This window comes from Coloeus monedula (genome assembly GCF_965178545.1).
Source record: "Coloeus monedula genome assembly, chromosome: 2".
Taxonomy (NCBI): Eukaryota; Metazoa; Chordata; class Aves; order Passeriformes; family Corvidae; genus Coloeus; species Coloeus monedula.
The window spans coordinates 53,837,263-53,860,404 of NC_138782.1; the positions used below are offsets into that span (position 1 = coordinate 53,837,263).

General features: G+C 40.4%; 1 protein-coding gene across 1 annotated transcript in view; it reads right to left on the bottom strand.

Annotated features, from left to right (window-relative positions):
- UTRN (utrophin) overlaps positions 1-23,142 on the bottom strand; it is a 324,375-nt gene that overhangs the window by 273,208 nt on the left and 28,025 nt on the right. The window contains exons 3-11 of the mRNA XM_082303315.1: positions 12,614-12,706; positions 11,118-11,195; positions 9,297-9,389; positions 8,294-8,466; positions 4,841-4,956; positions 3,621-3,784; positions 2,833-3,036; positions 1,684-1,865; positions 827-977 (exon numbers count right to left, since the gene is read on the bottom strand). Of these exons, the coding sequence (XP_082159441.1) occupies positions 827-977; positions 1,684-1,865; positions 2,833-3,036; positions 3,621-3,784; positions 4,841-4,956; positions 8,294-8,466; positions 9,297-9,389; positions 11,118-11,195; positions 12,614-12,706 (1,254 nt within the window). The remainder of the gene's footprint in view (positions 1-826; positions 978-1,683; positions 1,866-2,832; positions 3,037-3,620; positions 3,785-4,840; positions 4,957-8,293; positions 8,467-9,296; positions 9,390-11,117; positions 11,196-12,613; positions 12,707-23,142) is intronic.

Consider the following 23,142-nt stretch of genomic DNA (forward strand, 5'->3'; position numbering starts at 1 on the left):
CCTTTACAGTACTGTAAATGTCACTTTTTATCCCAGCATATCCTAAACTACTCTATGAAACACATGCCTCAAACTCCCCAGACTTTGAAAACAAAGGAAAGAATGCAAATGTGGGACAGGAAACTACACAGACAAAAAATACTCCAGTGTTCTTGTTCCGTGAGGTATGTCCCATGCTGGGGAGAAGGTCAAACCTCAGCACTGCGCATGAAAAGGAAAGCTGCAACCATGACAAATATCAAAAGGACATCTTTCTCCTTCACAAAAACACTGCAGGATAGAAAGGCTGGACTTGAACCCAAAAAGTCAATTGAGAGAAAAACCACTTCCAAAACATTGCACACATCAAAAAGCAGTGTCTAAGCATCCCCTCAGAATGCAATTCCTGTAAAAGCAGGGAATCAGTGACTTGGAAGGCCCTGATCATTTTAACTCCCACATTATTTTAATGTGCAAGTCTCAAGCAGACTTCAGCAATGCCTGCCAGTCATTAAGGGCAAGTTTGTCCAAAGTACCTTTCATACTGTTCCTCACACCAACAGTTTACCAGGAGAGGCCTTATTCTCTGCACAAAGGGTAACAATTTTCCTTAAAGGTTTCATTTACTGCATGAAGCAAATACAATAGTTCCTGCTAGTCAGCAGTGCTCAAGTATGAAGTTAAGGCTTCTAATTCCTTTCTACACCATCACCATCCTTTTCCAAACACCAAATGCAGCCATATGTAACTTCTGACACAATCAAGTTTCTCAGTTAAGGAATCCACCAATGGACACATCTTCCAAATACTTCTCCTATACATATCACATAACAGGCAAAAGGTTTACCTTATGTTCTTCTAGCTGTTTTTTAAGTGACTCCAAATCTTCCCCTAAGAGCTGAGACTCCATCTTCTGAATGCGCTCTTCCGTGACTGTCAGCCAGTCAGCCAGCTGCTGCAACTGCTGCTTCTGGAGCTCCATCAGCATGTCATGCAGGCTGCAGGGGGAAGCACAGAGTTACTTCAGATACAGGTTTCCCAAGGAAAGGAACTAAATTCTAGTTCATATAGGAAAGAAGCAAGGCCATACATACATAGTTATCTATCATCAAATAAAATTTTCACCATTAAGCTAAGGAACACAGATAAGTATCCTTGTTTCTTTCTCAATAAAAAATGTTCATGAATTATGCAATTTACATCAGGGATTGTTTCTTCCAATGGGGGCTTGCTGGTACTAAAGTCTAGGCTGAGAGTTGCAACAAAATGCAGTTTCTCCCTTGATGTGCAGCTCTTACCCTGGTAACCCACATACAGGAAAAATTATTCTAAAATATTTTTAGTTGTGTAAATACCCATAGATATCCACATCCACTGTATTGAGAAACTTAAATGCGTTTCTAATATTGTTTCAGTAGTTTATGTAACTACTGCATTTAAATACCATGTATTTAGTCTGGCACAGCTACATAACAATTCACAAACTACTTCACATAATGACCAAACCCCCCGCCCCCCCCATCAGTTATACTCGTTCCTTTTGTTTCACCTTAGAAAGTATGAAGGTGGATTTTGTGTCACAAACTGCAATGTTAATTCTAAAAAAAAGCCTTACCAATGGATGCAAACCAAATTCTCCAAAACACAGCAAGTACCAGAGGTCTGTCCTGAACCTCTAGAAGAGGTTATGTACCATGAACTCACCGGGACTGCCTGTCCATGCTCTCCACCCTGAGTTCCTCCCAGCGGGAGTTCAGCAGCAGCATTTGCTCCTGGATCTCAAACTCTTCTTCGGGTGACAGATTTCCCTGGGCCACCAGTTGGTTTCCAGCCTGCAGAACATTGCCCACACTGCTCTGGTGTGCAGTCAGTTCCATCATAAAAGCCTGGAAATAGTACAAGCAGACATCACTGTGAGGTCCTATCAGAGCTTATAACTTGGTAAATATCCTAAAAAATTATTATGTTTAAAACAGTGCTGTAGAATGAGCTGGCACCATCAAATGCATGAAGATGGCAGACCTGTTCCTTTCCTTGACACTAAATTTTCCATGCACTAAAAAAATTCTGGATTCAATAAATCAGAAAAAACAGCTGACCACCTCAATGAAAGATCTTTTTGGGAGAAGACAGCCTTCTTCCCTCAACCAAGAATACGAAACTTACCTATGGCCAACAGAACATAAAACAAGATCTGAAATGTATTGTAGGAAAGCAATTAGAACCCTACGAGTTAGAAACACATTTACTGTAAATCCAGAACACTTCTTCCTTTGCTTCATGGCTTTAAAACTGTAGCACAAGGAAAAAATTCCTCATATTGACTACCATTCAAATTCTATATTCTATTTTATACAGTAAGCTGACAGGAGAAAACTAAAACATCTAACATGACAATAAACTTCTAGCAGCATTAGGACATTTGTTCAGATTTAGAACAAAGTCAAACCAAAATGTGGAAACAAGAAGAAATTTGGAAACATCAACATATATTTTTGAAACAAACTATCCTAATCATCGCAGAATTAATTGACATGATTATCAATTTCAGCATTACCCTCATTTAGCAGCAAGTGGCATAAGGCTGACCAGGCTTTTTAGTAATTGGCAGCAGGGAGGTACGACAGCCTGGATCAGACTGCCTTTGTATTATGCACACCAGTAATCCAGCCACCAAAGGCAAATTTTAATAAAATAGATTAAGGTTTCAAAGCATACTCCGCTCTAGGTTCTTCTAAAAAGGTTGATTTTGCCTTGAATAAAGACAAGGAAATGGAAGTTGTGCAGCTTATTTACACACACACATACAAAAGAAGCCAAATCACAACAAAAGAATTTTCAAGAGAAGCTTACTTCATGGGTGGAAAATTGTTCTTTGACTTCTTCAACATCACCAGATATTTCCTCCTGTTCCCGAAATGCATCCTCAGCTGACAGCAACCACGTAAGGACTTCTTCCAGAGCAACTTGGTAGCTATCCAAGTCCATATCCACCTCTGTCACTGTGCTGGGAGTCTCTGCTCTAGAACTGTCCTGGTCTTCTTCAAGTGCTACAGTCTAGGCAGCCAAGAGGAAAGAGATGTCTTAGAAGTGTACAGAAGATGCCCTCCCAAATGGTATTAAAAACAGAACAACTAAGATCTCTTTTAATCTTTCATAAAATGTTAAAAGTAATCATTGGATACATTTTAACGAGAAAGGTCAAAGTCAAAATGAAAGCTCATTAGTAAAAAAACTGGATAGAAAATACAACTTTAATCTTCCTCTTTCAACAGTGAATCTCAAAACCAACCAAAACCTCATGACTAACACTGACCACCACAAGTTCCATGGCAAATTCAGTTAAAGATTCTGGACTACCCTCTTCAGCTGATCAAGACATATGAAACAAAGAATAATAATAAAAAAAGCAGCATAACACAAATGGAACTTATACCTCAATACACAGGATTTTGTACATGTATCAGAAAAAAGGAAGACAGAAAGACTGAAGTTAATGACAAAGATGATGCTATGATTTTTCATATTTTCCCAACTGTGTTGCTCAAGACAGAAGGCAGGTTCCAGAGATAACTGACAAACATGAAGATTAGCTAAAATTATACGTCAAAAAAAGAAAGGCTGACTTTGATGACAGACACCTGCTGCATGCTGAATTTTTCAACCTCACACTCCTGCTTGTATCTTCTCGGAAGGGTTTCCACCTCCCGAATGTCTTCCATTGTGACTTGCTTAGGAAGGACCTCAAACAAAGAGGTTAAATACATAATAATGGACTTTTTGTCTGGAAGCTGTACAGCAACATCTGCATCAAAAAGATAAAACATGGGGAAAAATAAATGAAGACAATTTTTTAAATCATTACCTAGAACACAGGTAACAATTCACATATTGTACAAATCACAGATGCTCCTGTTAATTTTCATAAGTTTTTAACTTAGAGACCAGGTTTGACATACTTTAAAAGTAGCATGAAGGAAGAAAAAAAATATGAAAAAAAAAACTTTTCTACATTTGGAAGTGAATTCACATTAAAAGTCTTGATCTTTTCGATCAAGAACTCAGACATGAAGTTACTAAGGAATAAAATCTGTTTGGGGAAAATCGTTTTGAAGCATCTCCCAAGCAGAAATGTATTTCAAGGACAACATCCTACATAAACAAACATTTCCACTTAGGGTTTATCCCACTTCCTATTGTTAGTCAGGTAGTTTTCTTATTTTCCACATTGGAAAGAGTTTCACTGAACCAGGTTCACTTCTCTTGGGTTATGAGCAGTACCCATTCAGTTAATACTTTTTTTTTCCCCACAAGAAAATGGTGCTTGAAGTTTGAGATCTTGTCTTACAGAATGAATCTTTGGAGGCTCACTTCAAAGCAGAGCTATAACAGCTCAGTATTTTAAAAAGGAGCCATAAAGGTTTCCTGGTAGGCATTCCCAGGCAGTATGTACTCACAGCACTGCTACTGCTACTCAGTGCGCATGTAAAAAATAATCAATTATGAGCTCTTAAACCATCCCATTCTACAGAATGCTCTACTACACCTCAAAAGCACACACGCTTGCAGCATAACTCCTGCCTAAAAGGAAATAGAGCCAGCATACCAACTTCACCTCTCTCAGACAGTTTCTGGATGGAAAGTCAACCCGAACCTTAATATTCAAAACACCAAAGCCTACACATGTGCATATTCTTCCCCTACAAATGGCATTATTTTAAATACAAATTTAAAGGTTTGAAATAAAATAGCACTGCACAAAGCTGATGGAATCTTTATCCATACTTAGTATCACTAGAAGAAATTTGTTTCAAGAGAGCCCAAAACAAACTTCTTGTCAAGTAATATAACTATATCCCACCTTCAGGATCCAACAGTTTCTCAATTCCTAAGTGGTTCTTGGCTATGTTGAAAGCATTTTCCAGTCTCTCAACCGGGGACATCTTTGTAACTTTATCCCAGCTGAACAGCTCAGGTCTAAAAGTAAAAGCAAAACAAGGAAGAAAGCAAATTTTATCCAAAAGAAAATTCCATACCTTGCAGAACATCAGGTTATTCATATGATGGTAGCTACCCAAGTAATATAATCATACACATATATACCAAATACCAACATAAGTGCAGATACACAAATGTAAAAAAAAAAAGCATGTATTTGTAGTTATTAGTGAGAATCTGACCATCAAATTAATTGACTGCATGCCCACAGCAACATCCACCTTCCATTCTGTGTCCTAAACAAAGTCATTGACTGCAACAGGAGATCAAATACCACTAGCAAGAACATATAAGCTTTGTTTAAAATTTATCCCTGAACCAGTCCTCCTCAACGGTTTCTTTCATAGCATTACTGTTACTACACATTTTCTGTATCAGGCACACAAGAGTCACTCTGTTCCTGGAAAACATCATTCCAAACTTGTGATATGGCTCAGTGACCAACCCAAACCACCACAGCCAGGAGGAACAGTGGTCTCCACCCCACTCACTTACCCTTCCCTGTGGTCTTTTCCCCCAATAACAAAAACCAGCCTAGAAGAAAACACCCCATCACAAGCGCTCATGAGTCACAATGCAAATCAGGCCAAGAAGCTGATCAATTTGCAGTGTCAGCAGCTTTCATCTAAAATCAGTGTTAACCCAAGGACACCTCCAGTCCAGCTGTGCACCCAAAACACACTGGTGGGTCTCAAGGGGAAAGAGCAGAGCACACAACAGGAAGCAGAGGGAGCAAACGAGGCCCATTCCTAGCAGTACCTACACCCATGGGGCATGACCAGCCAAATGCTGCAGCAGCACAGCTGCAGAGCCATTAAAACACCTTCCATCCTCTTGCAATAGTGGCTTCTCATCAAAACACTGCTATCGATTCTGTACTTTATAGAACTTGGGAAGGAAGAGATGGGCTTGCCTTTAATTCTTTTAATATTTGATTTAGTTGTAAATTGACCTAAGAGTATCCTTTATCATCTGTCAAGTCATTACATTTGTAAAACAGGAAGGCCATAAGCCAACAGTCTGAGAAGCAAAAAGCCAGAAGAAAGCAGGAAGAGCAGGAACAAAGATATACATAGACACTCGTGGAATATTGTACATCCATGCAAAAGCAACAAGAGTAACCACAGATTCCTATAAATCTTTAGTACACACTGAGTTTGAAAACAAAAGTTTCAATAAATCGCAACTAGGTACTCACCTAAGAGTGAGAAAATCGAACCAAAAAGCAGAATTAATTCAAGGAGGAGCTAAGCTAATATTAGAAAATGAGAGACACCAGTACAGTAAAATGCTAATAAAATTATATGAGGTAATAGGTTACTTACATGCGTCAGGTGTTACAGAGTTATGAGATATCATAGCCAAGAGGTAGTACAACTAACAATTGTTGATAGACACAAAGAGAAGAAAAAAATCTCTTAATGGAATCCACGAAGATTCTCCTCTTTTAAGTGTCATATTAAACTAAAATAAAAAAGCAGTACTGAAAAATGCCCTTTAGGTAGGAAAGCACTACTGTCTGGGTAAGCCAAATAGCTTTGTTGTCCTATCACTCCTGCAACCTGCCCCAATCTCCTTGCTCCTTGCAAGTGCTTTTAAAGTCTCTACTTCAAAGCTGAAAAGAGAAGCCCAGCTCAAGATTTCTCAAAAGTGTGGGGAAAATGGTGCTTCTCTGACTAAAGAACTTGTGCCCAGGGACAACAAAGCTGAATTCTGATATGCCAGCAGCCGTCAGGCTCCAAGGAATAGGGAATAAAAGGCTCAGACCCAGATTTTAGGAAGCCACAGGAAAGCACAGTTATTCAGTCAAAGCTTTCAGCTGAGGCTTTTGCTACTTAACAGTGCTCTGGAAAGGGCAGAGCTCACAGACTTCAGGTCCTGCAAAGCCTAAGCACATAATCATAACAAAATAAGGACAACAAACAGCCTAAAACTAATTTTGCTGCTTCTCTCAGGTCACCTAGGTTTCATTTATGTCTCAAGCTGGCACACTCTCCATCAAAAACTTCACACATTCAGCAGCAGAGCAAGGCCACTACAGGCAGTGGTGCTGGTAGGAAAATCACCACTACTGCTCACACCATCCAGGGAAGGGACTTAGTAATACTTACGATAAATTACAGCGAGACCTTTGCTAGTATTCCTCTGTCTTTGCATAACATTCTTTCCAAACTTGCAGAAGCCCTCTGTGCAGTGCAGGCCCTCCTTAGACACCTGTGTAGGCTGAACACAAGCCAGCTCTGGTCCACAAGACACAGAGGTATGTCAGGGCAGACCTGTCCTGATGCCAGCGAGCCTGTGACAGAGCCTACTGCAGTTACCACAGGCCAAATGGGCATGCACTTAAGAGCGGGCTCAAAGTCAAGGTATGTTCTGCAAACACTTTGCATCTGCTGGGTGTAAACATGAGTGTTTGTAAAGCATTTGTTGTATCAAATACCTAGTGGCCAGGAGGTCTGGTTAAATTCTAGAAATTATTATACTCTTTCCACATTTAAATGGTTATTTATGGGTAAGAACAGTCAGACCTTGCAAAGCAATGAGCTGACTTCGTTTAAAAGACACTGGATTAGAATGGATTGCCCACTAGGTCTCAAAGAGGAGATTTTTTAAAACGAAGTAAAAAAAGGTATGCATCTTTAATAGAATCTGTAATGATGATTTAAACTACTGAAGAGTTCTTCAAAAATCAAAAAGAACAGAAAAGACCTGTGCAAAGAAGCTTTAACACTATTTCTTATAAAGTATAATGAACAAACTCTACAGGTACCTGAAGTGTTCTATTATCCTTTGATATTCTACCCCACAGTTCTCCTGAAAGAGCTGCATACATTGTCTTCCAAGCAAGATTATTAAAAAACACTAGAAAAGCTACAGAGTCTCTCATTCCTTCATTTTGAAGCTTCTGTATCCTCTTATCAAAATTATATGGCAATATCCAATGGAAGAAATGTTTCTATTTGCAGAGGAGGGCAGGCAGAAGGAAGGAAGCACAGGTGAAGGAGACTGTCAACTCCCCCTTCCCCCACAGAGACCCTTTCAATATAGTCGCTGTAAAGTGCATAGCAAGTGGGATGTAAATCCACTCCAATCAGCAAGTGTTTGTGCATGTGCAGGAACTCAATGTTACACTCCAGCCTTATCCAGGCTCTGGCAATGTCCCACCACTGCTATTGTTACCACAACAAAAGACAAACAAAAAACCTGGACAATGAATCACCAAAATAAGCTAGAAGCTGTCAAATGCTCAAGCATAAAGACACAGGAAAAAAGCTGTTTACTTCGCTAGGTCGAAGATAAGCTGTTTGCTACTTACTTGTGTCTGTGAATCACAGCATTAAAGGCCAGTCCATCAGCCCAGCTCGTGGTGAAGTTCAAAACATTGACCTGACTGTAAGGTCTCGTGGACTGCCGAACCCAGCTCAGCAGTATCTTCTCACTGTTGGTCTGCTGCAAATCTGACATGATGTTCTTCATGACATCCTTTACCTGCAAGACAGCAACAAGTACACCTTACAGACATATGCCCATTTCCTCCTTACAAAACCAAATTACTTCACTAGTCATGAAGGGGTCTTCCCCATGAAAAGCTATGAATCAAACTCCAATTCCTCACATGAAATTTGGGAGCAGCAGTCTTCAGGCCATGATGCTTCAAGTAATAATGACACATTACTCTTACATTATGATCCTCCCATGCTCCTTGGTGCTGTCTGTGCTAAGCATAGGAAACAATACTCCTCACTGCCTTGTGCTGTGCTTCCACCAGTAAACAAACTAAAAATACAGCTTGTATAGGCTTTCTGCAAGAAGAATATACCTGCTCCTCCAACAAAAGTAGTTTGTTGTTTGCATACTAGTTATACACATCTACCAAAGTCCCTCCAAGTGAATTCAATGATCTTCCCAGATACTTGGATAAACCAGGAGCAATTCAATCTATGAGACTAACAAACCTACAGAGCAGCATGAAAGATGCAAGCCAAACACAGCTACCTAAACAGTAAAACACTACCTGCCTCAAGTCCTTGAGGAAGGAATATAAATACAATGCTTCAGCCCAAAAAGGCTCTCTGCAATTCACACCAGCAGGAACTAAACTGAGCGGCTGAGCACAACTGGGCATATACAAGAATACAGATCATGGGAGGCAGCCAATAGACTGAGAGCAGAAACCAAACACTGGCCTGCCTTTATTTACCAGCCCAAAATAGAAGCAGTGTTTTCTGCCACCAAAAGCCTGGAAAGGTTTGCAAAAATCCCAGCAGAACAATGTACATGATTCCTGGAAAGGAAGAGATCTCACAGCAGCCTCTCACCTGCCAGTGCAAGATAATGCTCCACAGCAGCCCCAGTGTCAGCTTGTGATTTCCATCAACAATGTCAGTTCCTCCAATATTCACCAACTCCACCTGGAAAGGTTGGATCAACTCTCTATTAAACACTGTTATCACAGCTTCAAGTCACAACTCCACCCCACATCCCTGGCTGTTCAGCCAAGTATTACAAAGTGCTCTGAAGTAAATAGTTACAGAGAAAAGCAGACTTGACAGAGAACTGTTCATCTGAATTTGTCATGACAACTGCTTAAACAGCATGACAAAAGATGGCACCAAAGAAGATACTCCACTGGAAGAGTTTTATTCTCTCCTCTAATATACAGGTGCATACCAGCAGTCAAAACTGAGCAACAGAAATGCAAGCAGGAAGGATCTGATACGACAATAAAAGTTAAGCAAGTCTGCTCCACAATTTTTTTTTTTTTTAATTTGACTGACAAATCAAAAAAGTAGAAATTCCTTACTGGGAACCATTCCACTTAAAGGACAAAGTTCACAGGATCACTTGATCCCCTACACCGTAGGTTGGTCTGATCCTTGCAATATATAGTTAAACACTTCTATAAATTATTTCACAAGTTACGAATATTGCACAGCCCACAAACTCTCAAGCAACAGAATGCAACTGCTTCTCAGTGGATGCCTTTTCCCTCCATCGTAACACACAACACACTTTCTAATGAAGCTAAGCAGTAGGCATAAATCAAGTACGTGACCTTAACAACCCTCAGCTAACTAAGACCATCTGTTTACTTCCAGAAACCCAGATCCTGTCAGCTTAAGGAAGAAATAATTATTTATTGCAATTCAGTATTGTTTCATTTATTGTTATAGTACAATAAATCAATTTCAAGCTGAAGAAACTCATTATTTATCCTTTAAAAAGTTAATCAATATTTACAGTACCTCAAAGAACAAAAACAAACAACCCACTGCTAGCTTTGTCTGCTTCCAAGAAATATGACACTAGTCCACCAACACAGAGGGGAAATTGCAGTATAATACAGCATGTTGGTATCACTCTCAATCAGCAGTTTATATAAATATGCCCATGCCTTCTTGTATTTGATGTATTTTATTGCCAAAATGTTCTTATGAAGTTATTTTAGTGACCTGACATTCACAAATAGAAATTCTAAGTATAGAGAGCACACTTATCAGGAATTGCTCTTCAAAAAAGGAAGAAAAACTAAAATCACTTTACTATAGCACTACTGTCTTCCAAGCAGTACAACAAATATTAAACCAAATTATTATTATTTTTATTTTTCTTAAAGGAGGACTTGATTTTGTTTGCTTATTTGTTCTTTTGATCAGTTACCAAAGCTGCAAATCAGAAACACTACACGTTTGACACAGAGCTGATAGGTCAACGAAAAGACCCTCCTCGAAACTGAGAGCAGGACACAAAAAACAGATCCAAGAAACCTGCCATCCCCTTACAGATTTCTGCACAACTTATGTTGCATTACTGGAAATTATTTTTTTATCCTGCTGTGTTCATCAGCTATGCAATTGCAAAGTTTCAAGGCACCTTTTTCTTGGTAGCAGCACACATCTCAACAAACCACAGTTCTGCAGTTAGTGACTTAATACCATTATTAAGTTTGCATTTTAAGATCTCACAAAATTGCTGGACACTGAAATTCTATATCAGGTAAGAAACTATGATGAGTTTACCTGTCTCAATGAAGTCTCATTTTAGGTACGAAAAATCTTTATTCTCTGCATTCTGAACTCATTTACACACAACAGTAAACTAAAAAAATCTCTCAAAAAGTTGTGAAAAAACATGCTCACATTGTTCTGATGCAAGACTTGTAGTACTCGGTTGACATTATTTAAGGCATGTACTCGTGTGGAACCTCGTTCTTTAGGCTGAAAATAAAAAATTACAATCTGTTGAACAACAGAATTAATGGACATACCAAGCAAAACTAGAGAAAAGTTCTCCAGATCTTAACTTTTTTTTTCTTTTAGTAGTAGTAAGAAAAACCAAACAAGATCATCCACAACAACTTCAAAATGAAAACTGGTCAGAACAATATTCCCCAATTCAAGGCACAGGACAGGCTTGGATTCAAAATGTGTTTCAGCTCATCTTCAGCAAGTTCAAAACTTTTATTCCCAGCATCTACAGAACTATAAACTGGCAATGCAAAAGCAAAGAAAGAGCTCCTGGGGAAAATCTGAGGCTTTTGAGCATTTGCCAGAGTAGTTGAAATTTTTTGGCTCCTAAGAGAGAACAAGCAGCAATTTGTTTTTCTGGCACCAAAAGCCTGCTAAACCTTTGCATATTGGGAAGAAGTTACACTTCCTGACTTTCCCTTCCTTTTAATATCAGGGGGAATAATAAAAAAAAAAAAAAAAAACCACCAAAAAAACAAACCTCCAACTCTTGACAATACCTGCCACTCCATTTGCCTTTAATCACCATAATTTCATTCCTGTGGCAGAAAGTGATCATACTGCAAGAGCATGGAGCTGAACTTGCAACACAGTAAGCAACTTAGAAACAAAAAAAACTCCTGTTGTCTTCAGCACACTTCAAAACACACCACAAATTATTAAATATACGAGTAAAATACATCTGCATAAAAAACAAGGTAAGCTTGTAACATGAAATTTTATATGACTGAAGATTCCTCATAAGGTCCATAAAGAAATTTGGGACTTATTATAAAAAGTGAAATCAAGAAATTAATCCCAAGTAATGGCACAGGTTTCACCATATCTCATGCATCTTTCTGAAGAGCCATCATTGTTAGCAGGGGAAGACTTTTCAGCCACACACACTTTCCCATACACAATTTGAGCAGTTTTCAACATTTTCCTGTCTGTAGTTGACAAAGTTTTTCAATGGAGATGCAGATTTTTACCTATTAGCTGTTGTCTTTTTACTTTCTTTTTTTTCTTTAAGGGATCTTTCACAGGCTTACTAGAAGCCCACAGGGATCCAGCTGAAGACAGGTATACCTGATCATCCAGAAACAGACCTTTAAAAGATCTCTATTACACTATATGAATAACACCGCTGGTTTTACATGCTTTGCTAGACAGCGTGTAAACGCTCAAGAGAGGGTTACACAGTTAACCTTCAGCCTGACCCTGTAGCTCATGAGTGGAGTTCATGGGAATTTCACTGGAACTGCAGAGAGCAAGTACACATTACAAGTAAAACAGGGTATTAAATAAATTAAAATTTTTAAAAATCACATGCCTCAGTTTGTGTTTTGTTTATTCATTCATTTGGGTTTTTCTAATAAATGGAAATATGGCTCAGATGTTTCCCTTACCAGAGGTTTCCCCGTCAGACCCTCCAAAAGGTCCAAAAGCTTCCTTCCATCTTTCAGATCTGTGAACATGTCCTTAACTGGGGCCTTCCCACTCTGCAGAAGAAACAAAAGCAGTAATAAAAACAGTGTTTAAGCAGAACTTCCCTGAAAATAGATACTTCTTCCTCTGTATCTTTTAATTTATTCTTATTTGGCACTGTAAGTAGTAAATGAAAGCTAGGGGACTGCTACAGTGATCAAGAAGGAACCCTTCCCTTTTTAAGTGGTTTTTTCTTTCCTCCCCATCGCTGTGGTTCTGTGCATCAGCAGTCTTGTACTAAGGAACCAAATCAGTGCATCCTGGCTCAGATTAGGGTGGATGCATTAACACACAAAGAAAGAAAACTTGGCAAGTTTGAGGAATCATTTGAGAAGGAATGCTTTGGTTTAGCTGCGTCTAAAGGAAGACGAAACTGAGGTTTTTCAGAAAGAAGCTACTGGGACAAGTTCCCTGACATTTAAAAGAAAGACAAAAAATTACTTGGAATTGAGCCCTGTGTAAGAAGATGCCACTGTTCTACACAAACCAGCAGATCAAAAGGTATCATATTTATTGAAACAAATTAATCACTTTCTCTACCATGGAAAAGAAGCGTAACGTGAAACTCAGAGCTACTCTAAATAATAAATTTCTAATTTTTGCTTTCTTTGGGAATGGAGGGACTCTGTACAAGAATTGTGATAGACAAGAGCAGAAACATGTTAACCTTTTCCATGTTTCCTTTTTATCTGATCTCTTCTTGGACCATAAGAAAGTTATTGTGGGACAGCTCTACAGGGCAGGGGGAGAAGACACAGCCAGTAAGTGCATTTTCTTTGTACTACTCACCTGATGTCTGCCAAGAAATCAATTAAACTACTGCTTTCAGTGTCCCTTTCAAGTGCAAATTTGAGGAGAAGAAAAATATTTTCTAAGTATCACAAAAAGTTCCAATATTGCTTTTTTCTATCACCTTGACTTTTTAACATTGCTCTTCAGAAAGAAGGCTGTCAAAGACCGGCCTTACATGACATGAACTAGCTGACACAGATCTCTTCTGCCTTCACTTATCTCTTCCTGCCCTACAGCTGCTGGTAATTGCCAAATACTGGCTAACAAATCAGAAAAAGAGAACTGAACAGCTCAACGAACCCTGTTTTTTGGCAAATGTGTGGTTTTCCACAAAATCCATACAGATTTTTCTTAAGTGTCCAATTTAGTTAGATCTGATACTACTAAAACTACCAACAACACAAAAAAGTCAGAGTTGAACAGCAGCCAAGCCATATTTTATTTTCCTGTACAAAAATGTAACTAAATGTAACTCCATTGCAATCAGCTAAACAGTGGTAAGTATGATCTTCCTCTCAGAGCATGCACTTTTCACAGATGATTCAGATGCTTCACAGCTGCATAGCAACTTATGCTGGGGCATACAAGGGGACAACTGGCTGGAGAGATGAGGGGGAGAGCAGTGGCTATTGTCTGCCTGGACTTCAGCCAATCTTTTGACACTATCTCCCATCATATCCACATAGGCAAACTTAGGCATGTGAACCAGACAAGTGAAAGGTGAGGTGGATTGAGAACTGGCTGAATGGCAAATCCCAGAGGGTCATTATCATTCGCACAGGGTCTAGTTGGAGGCCTGTCAGTTGTGGAGTCCCTGAAGGTTCAATATTGGACCCAGTATTGTTTAACTTCTTCATCAATGACTTGGTTGAAGGGACAAATGCTTCCTCAGCAAGTTCACTGACAACACAAAGCTGGGAGGAGTGGCCAATACCCCAGAGGGCGGCCCTTCAGAGGAACCTCAGCCTGGAGAGATGGGCAGAGGGGAACTGCATGAAATTCAACAAAGATAAGTACAGGGTCCTGAACCTGGGGACAGGTACATGGCTTGGGCTGATCTGCTGGGAAGCAGCTCTGTGGAGAAGGACCTGGGAGTCTGTCTGGGTTATGGACAAGAAGCTGTCCATAAGCCAGCAGTGCCCTTGTGGCTAAGGAGGCCAAAGGTATCCTGGAAGAGCACTGCCAGGATATCAAGGGAGGTGATCCTGTCCCTCTACTCATCCCTAGTGAGGCCACATCTCATTAGCTGTGTGTGTGTGAGACTCACGAGTGCTGCGTCCAGTTCTGGGCACCCCAGTACCAGAGAGATGTAGAGCTCCTGGAGTAGCTCCAGCAAAGGGTGACAAAGTTGATCAAGGAACTGGAGCATCTCCTACAAGGAAAGCCTCAGGGAGCTGGGCCTGTTCAGCCTCTAGAAGAGACAACTGAAACATGATCAATGTCTATAGGTATCTGAAGGGAAGATCCCAAGGGGATGGAGCCAAGCTCTTCTCAGTGGAGCAACAGGACAAGAGGCAACAGGCAGAAACTGATAGAAGTTTCACCTGAACATAAGGAACACCTTTCCTGTGCAGATGACTGCACAACGAAACAGATTATCCAGAGAGGTTGTGGAGTTTCCCTCACTAGAGATATTAAAAAAACATCTGGGTACAATCCTGAGTAACACGCTCTAGGGCTCCCTGCTTGAGCTAGGAGGCTGGACTAGATGATCTCCAGTGGTCCCTTCCAACCTTAACCATTCTGTGATTCTATGAGTCAGAGAAGAGGGTAACAGAAATGTAGATGCAGAGAAGCCTTTCTACAGTTTATGGTGTAATACAGGAGAAGATGAGTCACAGTGCAATTAACCCAGATGCCAATAAAGTTTAGTTCACATTTGGTTTGCATCACCACATTGAAGACAGTAAAAGCAGGTTGCTAAGGGCACAAGGAAACTGTTCATATGACCAGAAAAGCAGGCAGTAGGAGCTAACAGAGGTCTCTGGATGCAGTAATATTCAAACACTCATTTTGGAAGCAAAAAACAAAAAAACCAACCAAACAACCAACTAAACTTGTTAGTCATTGAAGAGAGGGGGAGAATCACTGCTGACCTGCTAGCCACACTTTTTTTTTTTTATGAAGCCCAGGATATGGTTGCCTTTCTGGGTTGAAACACACATTGCTGTCTCATGTCCAGTTTTTCATCCACCAGTATCCCCAAGTCCTTCTCCCTGTGGAAAAGGCTGCTCTTAATCTACTAATCTCCCAGCCTGTACAGATTGGGGAATGCCATGATGCAGGTGGAGACCAGGACCATGTACTTGGCCTTGCTGAACTTCCCGATATTCACATGGGCCCACCACTCTAGCCTGATGTCTTTCCCACTTGCAAATCAACGGCACTTGCTCAGCATGGTGTCATCCGCAAACTTGCTGAGGGCATACTCAAACCCACTGCATGTCACTGGTGATATTGAACCCTACAGATGACATTATGGACCCCTGAGGGACAGCACTTGTTTCTGATCTCCATTTGGACATTGAGCAGTTGACTGCAAATTTCTGGATGCAGCTGTCTAGGCAATTCCTCATTCATCTAACAGTCCATTCATCAAACCCCTATCATCTCTCCAATTTAGTGACAAATGATGCTGTGGGAGACACTGTCAAAGGCCCTACAGAAAGAAGGCCTTTTTATATAATTATAATTAATTGTATAATTATAATCAGAACAACACACACATATAACACCAAAACTGAGAATGTTATAGCCATATATCCTCAATGAATTTGTTGCCTTATGTCCAGAAGTTAAAAAGGATTTGGATCTACTGAAAAAGCAGAAAGATACATCATTTTATACAGTGCAACAAGGGTATTGAGAGCATACAGCCTTCTTTCTTTGCTTCCATCCCCTCACTTCACATGCATGAAAATAAGCTGAATGACTTCCTGCTTTCAGTCGTTCATTTCAACATGTCATGGTATGTTCCAGCCCCACGCAATGCACCCTGTTGTGATGGTGGAAATAATTCAGATCTGCTTTCTCAGGAGAATGATTTTTCCATTTCACTGGCCATCAGAGCACCATGTTTTGCTGTCTGTTTAAAAAGTCAGCGGAAAAGTATTAAATTATTTCTGCAACTAAGCTACTCATTCCTGGTTTGTAAAAGTATATACAAAGTATATACAAAGCAATATACAAAGCCTCTGTACTTAGTAAAGTCTAGTATATGCTCTCTGACGGAAAGAAGTCAGCTCACAGGCCATATTTCCCCACATGCAAGGTGACTCAAGTTTGCTAATAAAAAGTTGCAGCACCCACCCCACCAAGCCCATCACCACAGAAGCACACCCACCAGGAAAACTGAAAACCTGCTTCTCCAGCTTCCCATGCCCACCTGAATCACATGCAGACACCTGGTGGCAGCTGCCACCCAGACAGCCTCAGCTATCCCATCAGGGCACAAAGCAGCCCTGATAGTCAGCTGATGTCCCAATGGAGCAGAGACTGCACAGGCACTGCATCCTGCTCTGCTCACACTGCCTCCTCACACTCATGCATTTTCCTCACACCTGAACACACATTTCCATGCAGGATCTGCTATGTGAACCATACAGTCTGCAGTCAGAAATATCACTGCTCTGTCCTCCAGTGCAGCTGGATACTGGACTGCTTTCTTGGGATGCAGTTCAATAGCAACCCACTGTCCTTCAGGAAGTCTTCTACTTTCCTTATCCAGAGAGAACAGCTACAGATCCCAGCTTCTGACAGTCACATGACTAATGAAGTTTATTAAGCATGTAAGGGTGTAGGAAAATAATTTATTTAAATGGCAGCCCCAAGTGATAGTCCCATACATTTACCTCCCCAGAGAAGACAAGGAAAAGCTCTGGGGCAATGCTGACAAAGCAGCTATGCATGCCCTCCTGTGCCAGGCATGAGCCAGCCCAGAGCCAGGCCAGGCTGCTGCCATCACCCTCTCTTTGTGATAAAACCCACGTAGAGCCTCATAACCTTACAGGTAGGGCCCACCACAGAGCCTTCTGGGGCAGGCTGCTGGGGCAGTGCAAGGGCAATCTGGGAACTGCAATATATGGCCTCTAAGGCTGGACCTGTGCTTCTAGTCCAGGGGCCAGGAGCACACTTGAACCCTGGCTCTGACCCAGCAGCCTGACTCCCAAGAGGGCACCTGTTCCATGCAGACTGCACTGGGGTGAAGCAGGCAGCCCTGAGACCAGCTGTGTGCTGGGGCAGTCTGGTGTGCTGCTGCAAGAACCTGGGCTCTGGGGGAGGACAGAAACTAAGGCATGGGGCTCTGTAGATTGCTTCCATTGCCATCCCTACCCACATCCATACTGCTCACTCCTAATACCCCAAAAATATTCTGGCCTTGTGAAAATTAAAGCCTGTACCCACAGATACACACAATCTGCAGTACGCAAAAAGCACATATATTTATCTCTCTAGAGTCTTCTCTGGCATACAGTATGCTAAAGCAATCTAAATTTCTCTTCTTCAGAACTGGCATTTTACTTTCTAAATACTTAGACTACACAAGTACAAAGTAGTTCAGTCCTGTAAGGAGAAGCAGTCCATCACTGAGCAAAATGGATCAAGAAATTTAAGTATTTGTCTAATAAGAAAGTGTGACAGTGACAAACCATACCAAGCCTTTCACAAGGGCAAGTGGCTAGTCACGGTTGTGTTGGTAAGCACTTAAAGAGCAGCTTACATTGTGCTAAGCACTATACAAATACGAGGCAGATAATGGGTCCTTTCTCAAAGACAAAAGAGAGTCCAGTTTACACAACAGAGATAGTATAAACGACAGGCAGGGACACACTTCATACCAAAGAAGCTGTGCCGGTTCAGGGTGTAAAGCACTCACATCCCCCTCACCGAACACTTTCATCGGTTAACAGAAGGTAGTTTTTCTCAGCTTTGCTTATGTTTGCCGCAAGGGCAGTAAAAACAAAGAAACAAAACAAAAAAAAAAAACACCTGACAGAAATCTCTTTCCCTCTGCCCGTTCAAAAGGGCTTTGCCAGCAGAGCTGTACACAGTTACTGTAACAGACACAAGGGGGGTTTGACAGAACAGACAAAAGAACATAATTAATAGACTTAACTTAGAAAGAGGCAGTGTTGGTTCCCCAGTGTTTTAAATTAGCACTGATAGCAGGAAAGGGGTTGATTCACTTAACAGGGCTGCTGTAAGGGAAAGAGGAAGAAGAAAAAGGAAAGGGAGGCAGAGCAAGGGAAAGGAAAGTAAAAAAAATAAGAGCTAGGGATTGTACATAAGCTGTGGGCTAGGCTTGTGTCCTTATGAACTTTGCGTGGTGACATTTGTTATGCACCACTAGGCGTACACACACAAGGATCAGAACCAGATCCAATCCATCATGTTACATTTATTCCAGCAAACATTTTGGTGCCAGCCTTTGTGTGAACACAAGTAAGGGAGGGAAGAGACAAAGAGCTTGTGCTAGTTATCCACAGCAGAAGCCACTTTTTCTGTTGATTTACCTCATGAGGAAGAGGCAGTTTATTAATGATCTCTGAGCTGGAGACCAGATGCTACCATATGTACACAAGACCAGGCAACTCAGGCATCAGTTTTGCACGTTCCAGCAAGACACTGGCACTATTTGGGACTGAGATACCACACGCAGTGATTTCCTCACAGCAGCAGCCTTCATATGCCCCTTTGGCCATCTTTCAAGTCCCTCTACCTGGATCAGGTTTAAGAGGGTGACTCACACTTCCTTGTGTGCATCTAGAATTACTCACAAAGAAGGGTCATCCAGGCCAGCCAACATGACTGTGCAGAAATCATTCCTTCTCTTTGCCAGAAAGCATTCCCAGGAAGTGGGTGACTTAAAAAAATCTGATCTGGATTTTGTTTAAAAGTCATCTAGTGTTGCTGACAGTAGAAAGCCCAGCCATCAACACTTATACAGTTTATTCTATTAAAGCCACCACAGCTACAAAACAGTGATCACTCTTGAGTATATTCTACAGTAGAACATTCTTAATTGTCCCTTTATTACCAATGGAGAACTGAATCAAAATGAGCCAAGTTAGAGAGAAAAAGGGAGTTGCAAATTCTCAGTAGGACAAAACCTCCTTTTTTTAAACACCAGCTATTATGTATCATATTATCATGAATATTTATGTTCTTTATTCTTGAACATGAAATTATATGCAAAGGCAATCATTAAAGAAGTTGAAATGTTTATCCAGTTGTTTAACTAGAAACATGAAATTTTCTCATATTAATTACCTGTGCTTTAAATCAGTAAGTATTGAAGGTACATTATTAAACCTAATTTTTCCAGTTAATGAATGCCAAAGAGATTGGAAAATAAGAGATAAGCCACCTCTATTTCACATCCTTCTTGGAGATACTGATTCAGACCTCGTAGTCACAACATTAAAACCAGGATGAAAGGTCCTCTCAGTTTCACAGGTAATACACACTGGCTGTCACCAGGAAAGTAACACATTTCATGAAACCATACAAATGACCTTCACCAGCCACTAAGGGAATGCAGCAGACAAGTTCCAGCTGCTCAGAGCAGTGCTGCGAAAAGCCCTGGTTGCCATTTACATCAACTGCGACTTCAGGAGCACCAAAGCAACCTCAAAAGACATAGGAAGCAGTACATACTGACTTTCCATCAGGTTCTTCTGATCTTCAAATGTCACTTTTATGAAGTTAAGAGTTATTTTAGCTAATTATTTTTAACCAACATATGACAATTTTAAACATCTAATAAGATGCTCAATAAATAAGTCAAAGTAGTAGTAGAACTGCAAAGACCCCTTTCCTTTGAGAATGGGTAAATATTGGACAGGCTGGGCTCTTAAATGAGAGCTTGAACCATTCATAGTGTTCAAGTACATTCCCAGGAAACTCATGGTAACTAGTTTAAACTCAACACAGGAGCAAGAACTACATTTTATCATGACCAATACCAAGTAAGAAGCATGTCAAGTGCTGCTACATCATAAGGCCAGTACATGGGAACTCAATGTGGGAAACAAATCAGAAAGCAAAAAGGTCATTGCATAAAGTAAACAACCATGTCAACAAATAATCTTGCCAGTTTCTAATTTAAGACCACAGACATGGTTTACAGCAGTATTTTTGTTAAAATGTGATACTTTTTTCCATTCTACTTCCACTCACATTCAAGAGTTACGGGATTTATCATTTATGTATTTATCATACATAAATACTAGCTATACTGTGACAGATATATTTTCCTTGAGTATGCTCTACTCCATGCTGAATATTTCCAAGGAGTTGTGGCATCTCAACACAACACTAGTACCAAAACTATGAATTCAAATACCAAGTAAAACAAATAAATTAAAAGTTACAATCATAAGAGGAAGACACCTTATAGACAAAATTATATATAACTACTGGTGGTCAAAAATAAAACAGTTACAAGCAACTAAATAGCTATTTAAAACCCCAGACTAACAGGGGGTGGCAGGGGGAAGTAAGACTCATCACTGAGATATGCTGGAAATTTTGATTCTCCTAGATGACAGACATGAGTTTACAGAGCAGTAAAGCTGAAAAGCTAAAGACAGTTCAATTCACAGAACACCTAAAATATTTGACTGACAACATGACCAAAGGAAGGAAAATCTAACAGTGCAAATAGCATAGCAAGGCATCAATAACTGCAGATCTTTCTCTCTCCAGCGTACTTATTAATGCATTTACATAAGCTTACGTTATAACACATTTAATGTAGCAATACTAACCTCAGCATGCAACTAAGCCTCATTATGTTATATTAGCAGCAGGAGCAGCTGGGACCATGCTTACCACTGTCAGTTATTTCTCTTGTAAGACTGAAAGGTTATCCTTTTATTTATAGTTTTTCAAGCCAGATAACTTCAAATTGTAACTTGGATCCTTAAAAAAAATTGCTGCTAACCAGGCTGACTATTCTCATTAGCTAACAGATAAAGGAACAGACAGGCTTTGGTGCCTCTACTAGGTCCAGCTCTAGTGCCTGAGAAGGTCAGACAAACACTCCAACAACTGATATGGTAACCTAGCTCATGGATCAGAGTCATACTCTATCCCAAACCCAGATCATTAACCAAAGTCAGCAATAATTAAGTCCATATTGCTATACCAAGCTTTCAAGTCCAGCAAGGGAGATGCTGCCCACACCTTGTTCTTAGGGCAGAAGACAGCAGCAGTTGAGAGGAGGGCAGAAAAATGGCAAATTTTTTGCTGTGGCTATAGCTGGGAGAGATCACGAATGCTATGTATTATTGCTTTTACGCTAAAAAGTAGTCATCCTTACCATAACTCATTAGCGAAGAAAAAATTATTTTTGTGCTTCTTGGCTAATATATATCCTAGGCCTAGAAAAGGCCTATTTGGTCTCCTCATAAAAAGAGACTAAGTAGACTAAAAATTGACTTTTTCAAGGCCGGCTCATGCAAACACTATTTCTTTTCCACCCAGATTATTACTCTCTTTCCACCAAGGCTGTGGCTTTTTAAGCTTCGGCCATCTTTGAGTGATGTTACATTTTACAGTTTAATTCAGCATTGAAAAATATCAGAAGCAATTAGACTGTATTTTACCAGCCATCAAATATTTCCTTGCTTGTGCCACAAAAACTGAACTAGAAAAAGGACTAGACACTACCTTAGCTGATGTCATCTTGGACAGACAAAATTGCCTAATCAATCTTTTTGGTCTCTTTTCTTTCATGATTAATACACTGAACTCCATAATTCTCTTTTTCCCCCAAAAAACACTTCTGAAATGTCTTTGACCTCAGGTATCTTGGGTCATGAGAAATTAATTATCGTGAATAGGTATGATTTTGTCTTTAAAAAGACTTATTGTAGTTCCTAAGGGTCAGCGGTAGAGCTGCAAAATGTCTTCAGAAGTACAGGACCTGACATTTACTATTATGACGAAACAACCCTTAGAGGAAAGCAGAAAATTAAAGAGCAAAACTGGAGGAAAACATCTATTCAGCACACCACACAAAAAGCTAAAAGACTTTGCAGGTAATGAATGAACTAATGCCTGGTCTAATGAAGGATGAACTGTGTTTCAAGATGCACATAAAGCCGTAACGTTCCAAAGCACTCCAAGTACAACTCATCAGTTCTCCTACTGGCCCTGTCTTCTCTCATCTTTCTTTGGTGTCCTTCCAGGGGAGGGGACACATCAGAGCCCAGGAGAGGAAATGCACAGGAGCCCCACACTGAGCACTTGCCTTCTCAAAGGCTAACTTAGAGCTCAGCCCTGGAGGATGCATTCTGCTCCCAAGCTACACCTCCACCTCTTCTTTACTCTAACCCTAAAGTGAAACATATTTTTGGAAGACCACAGAGTAGGAAAAAAAGAGCTTAAGATGCTGTAAAAGTGTGCGATGTCTGGCTTTATCCACACTGGCAGGTCCTGGCCTGGCTCCAAGCCCTGTCAATGTTGGCCAATGCAGATGTCAGGGCACTAGCACAGGACCTGGAGAATCAGAATCAAACACATGCAGCAAGAACACTGCAAATGCACAAGTAAGACTGTATAAGGCTTCTGTACATTGAAAAAAAGAAATTGAGGGCTTGGATTGGAAAGCGATGGGAACACATGATGGAAAGGAAACAGAGGCCCAGCATTC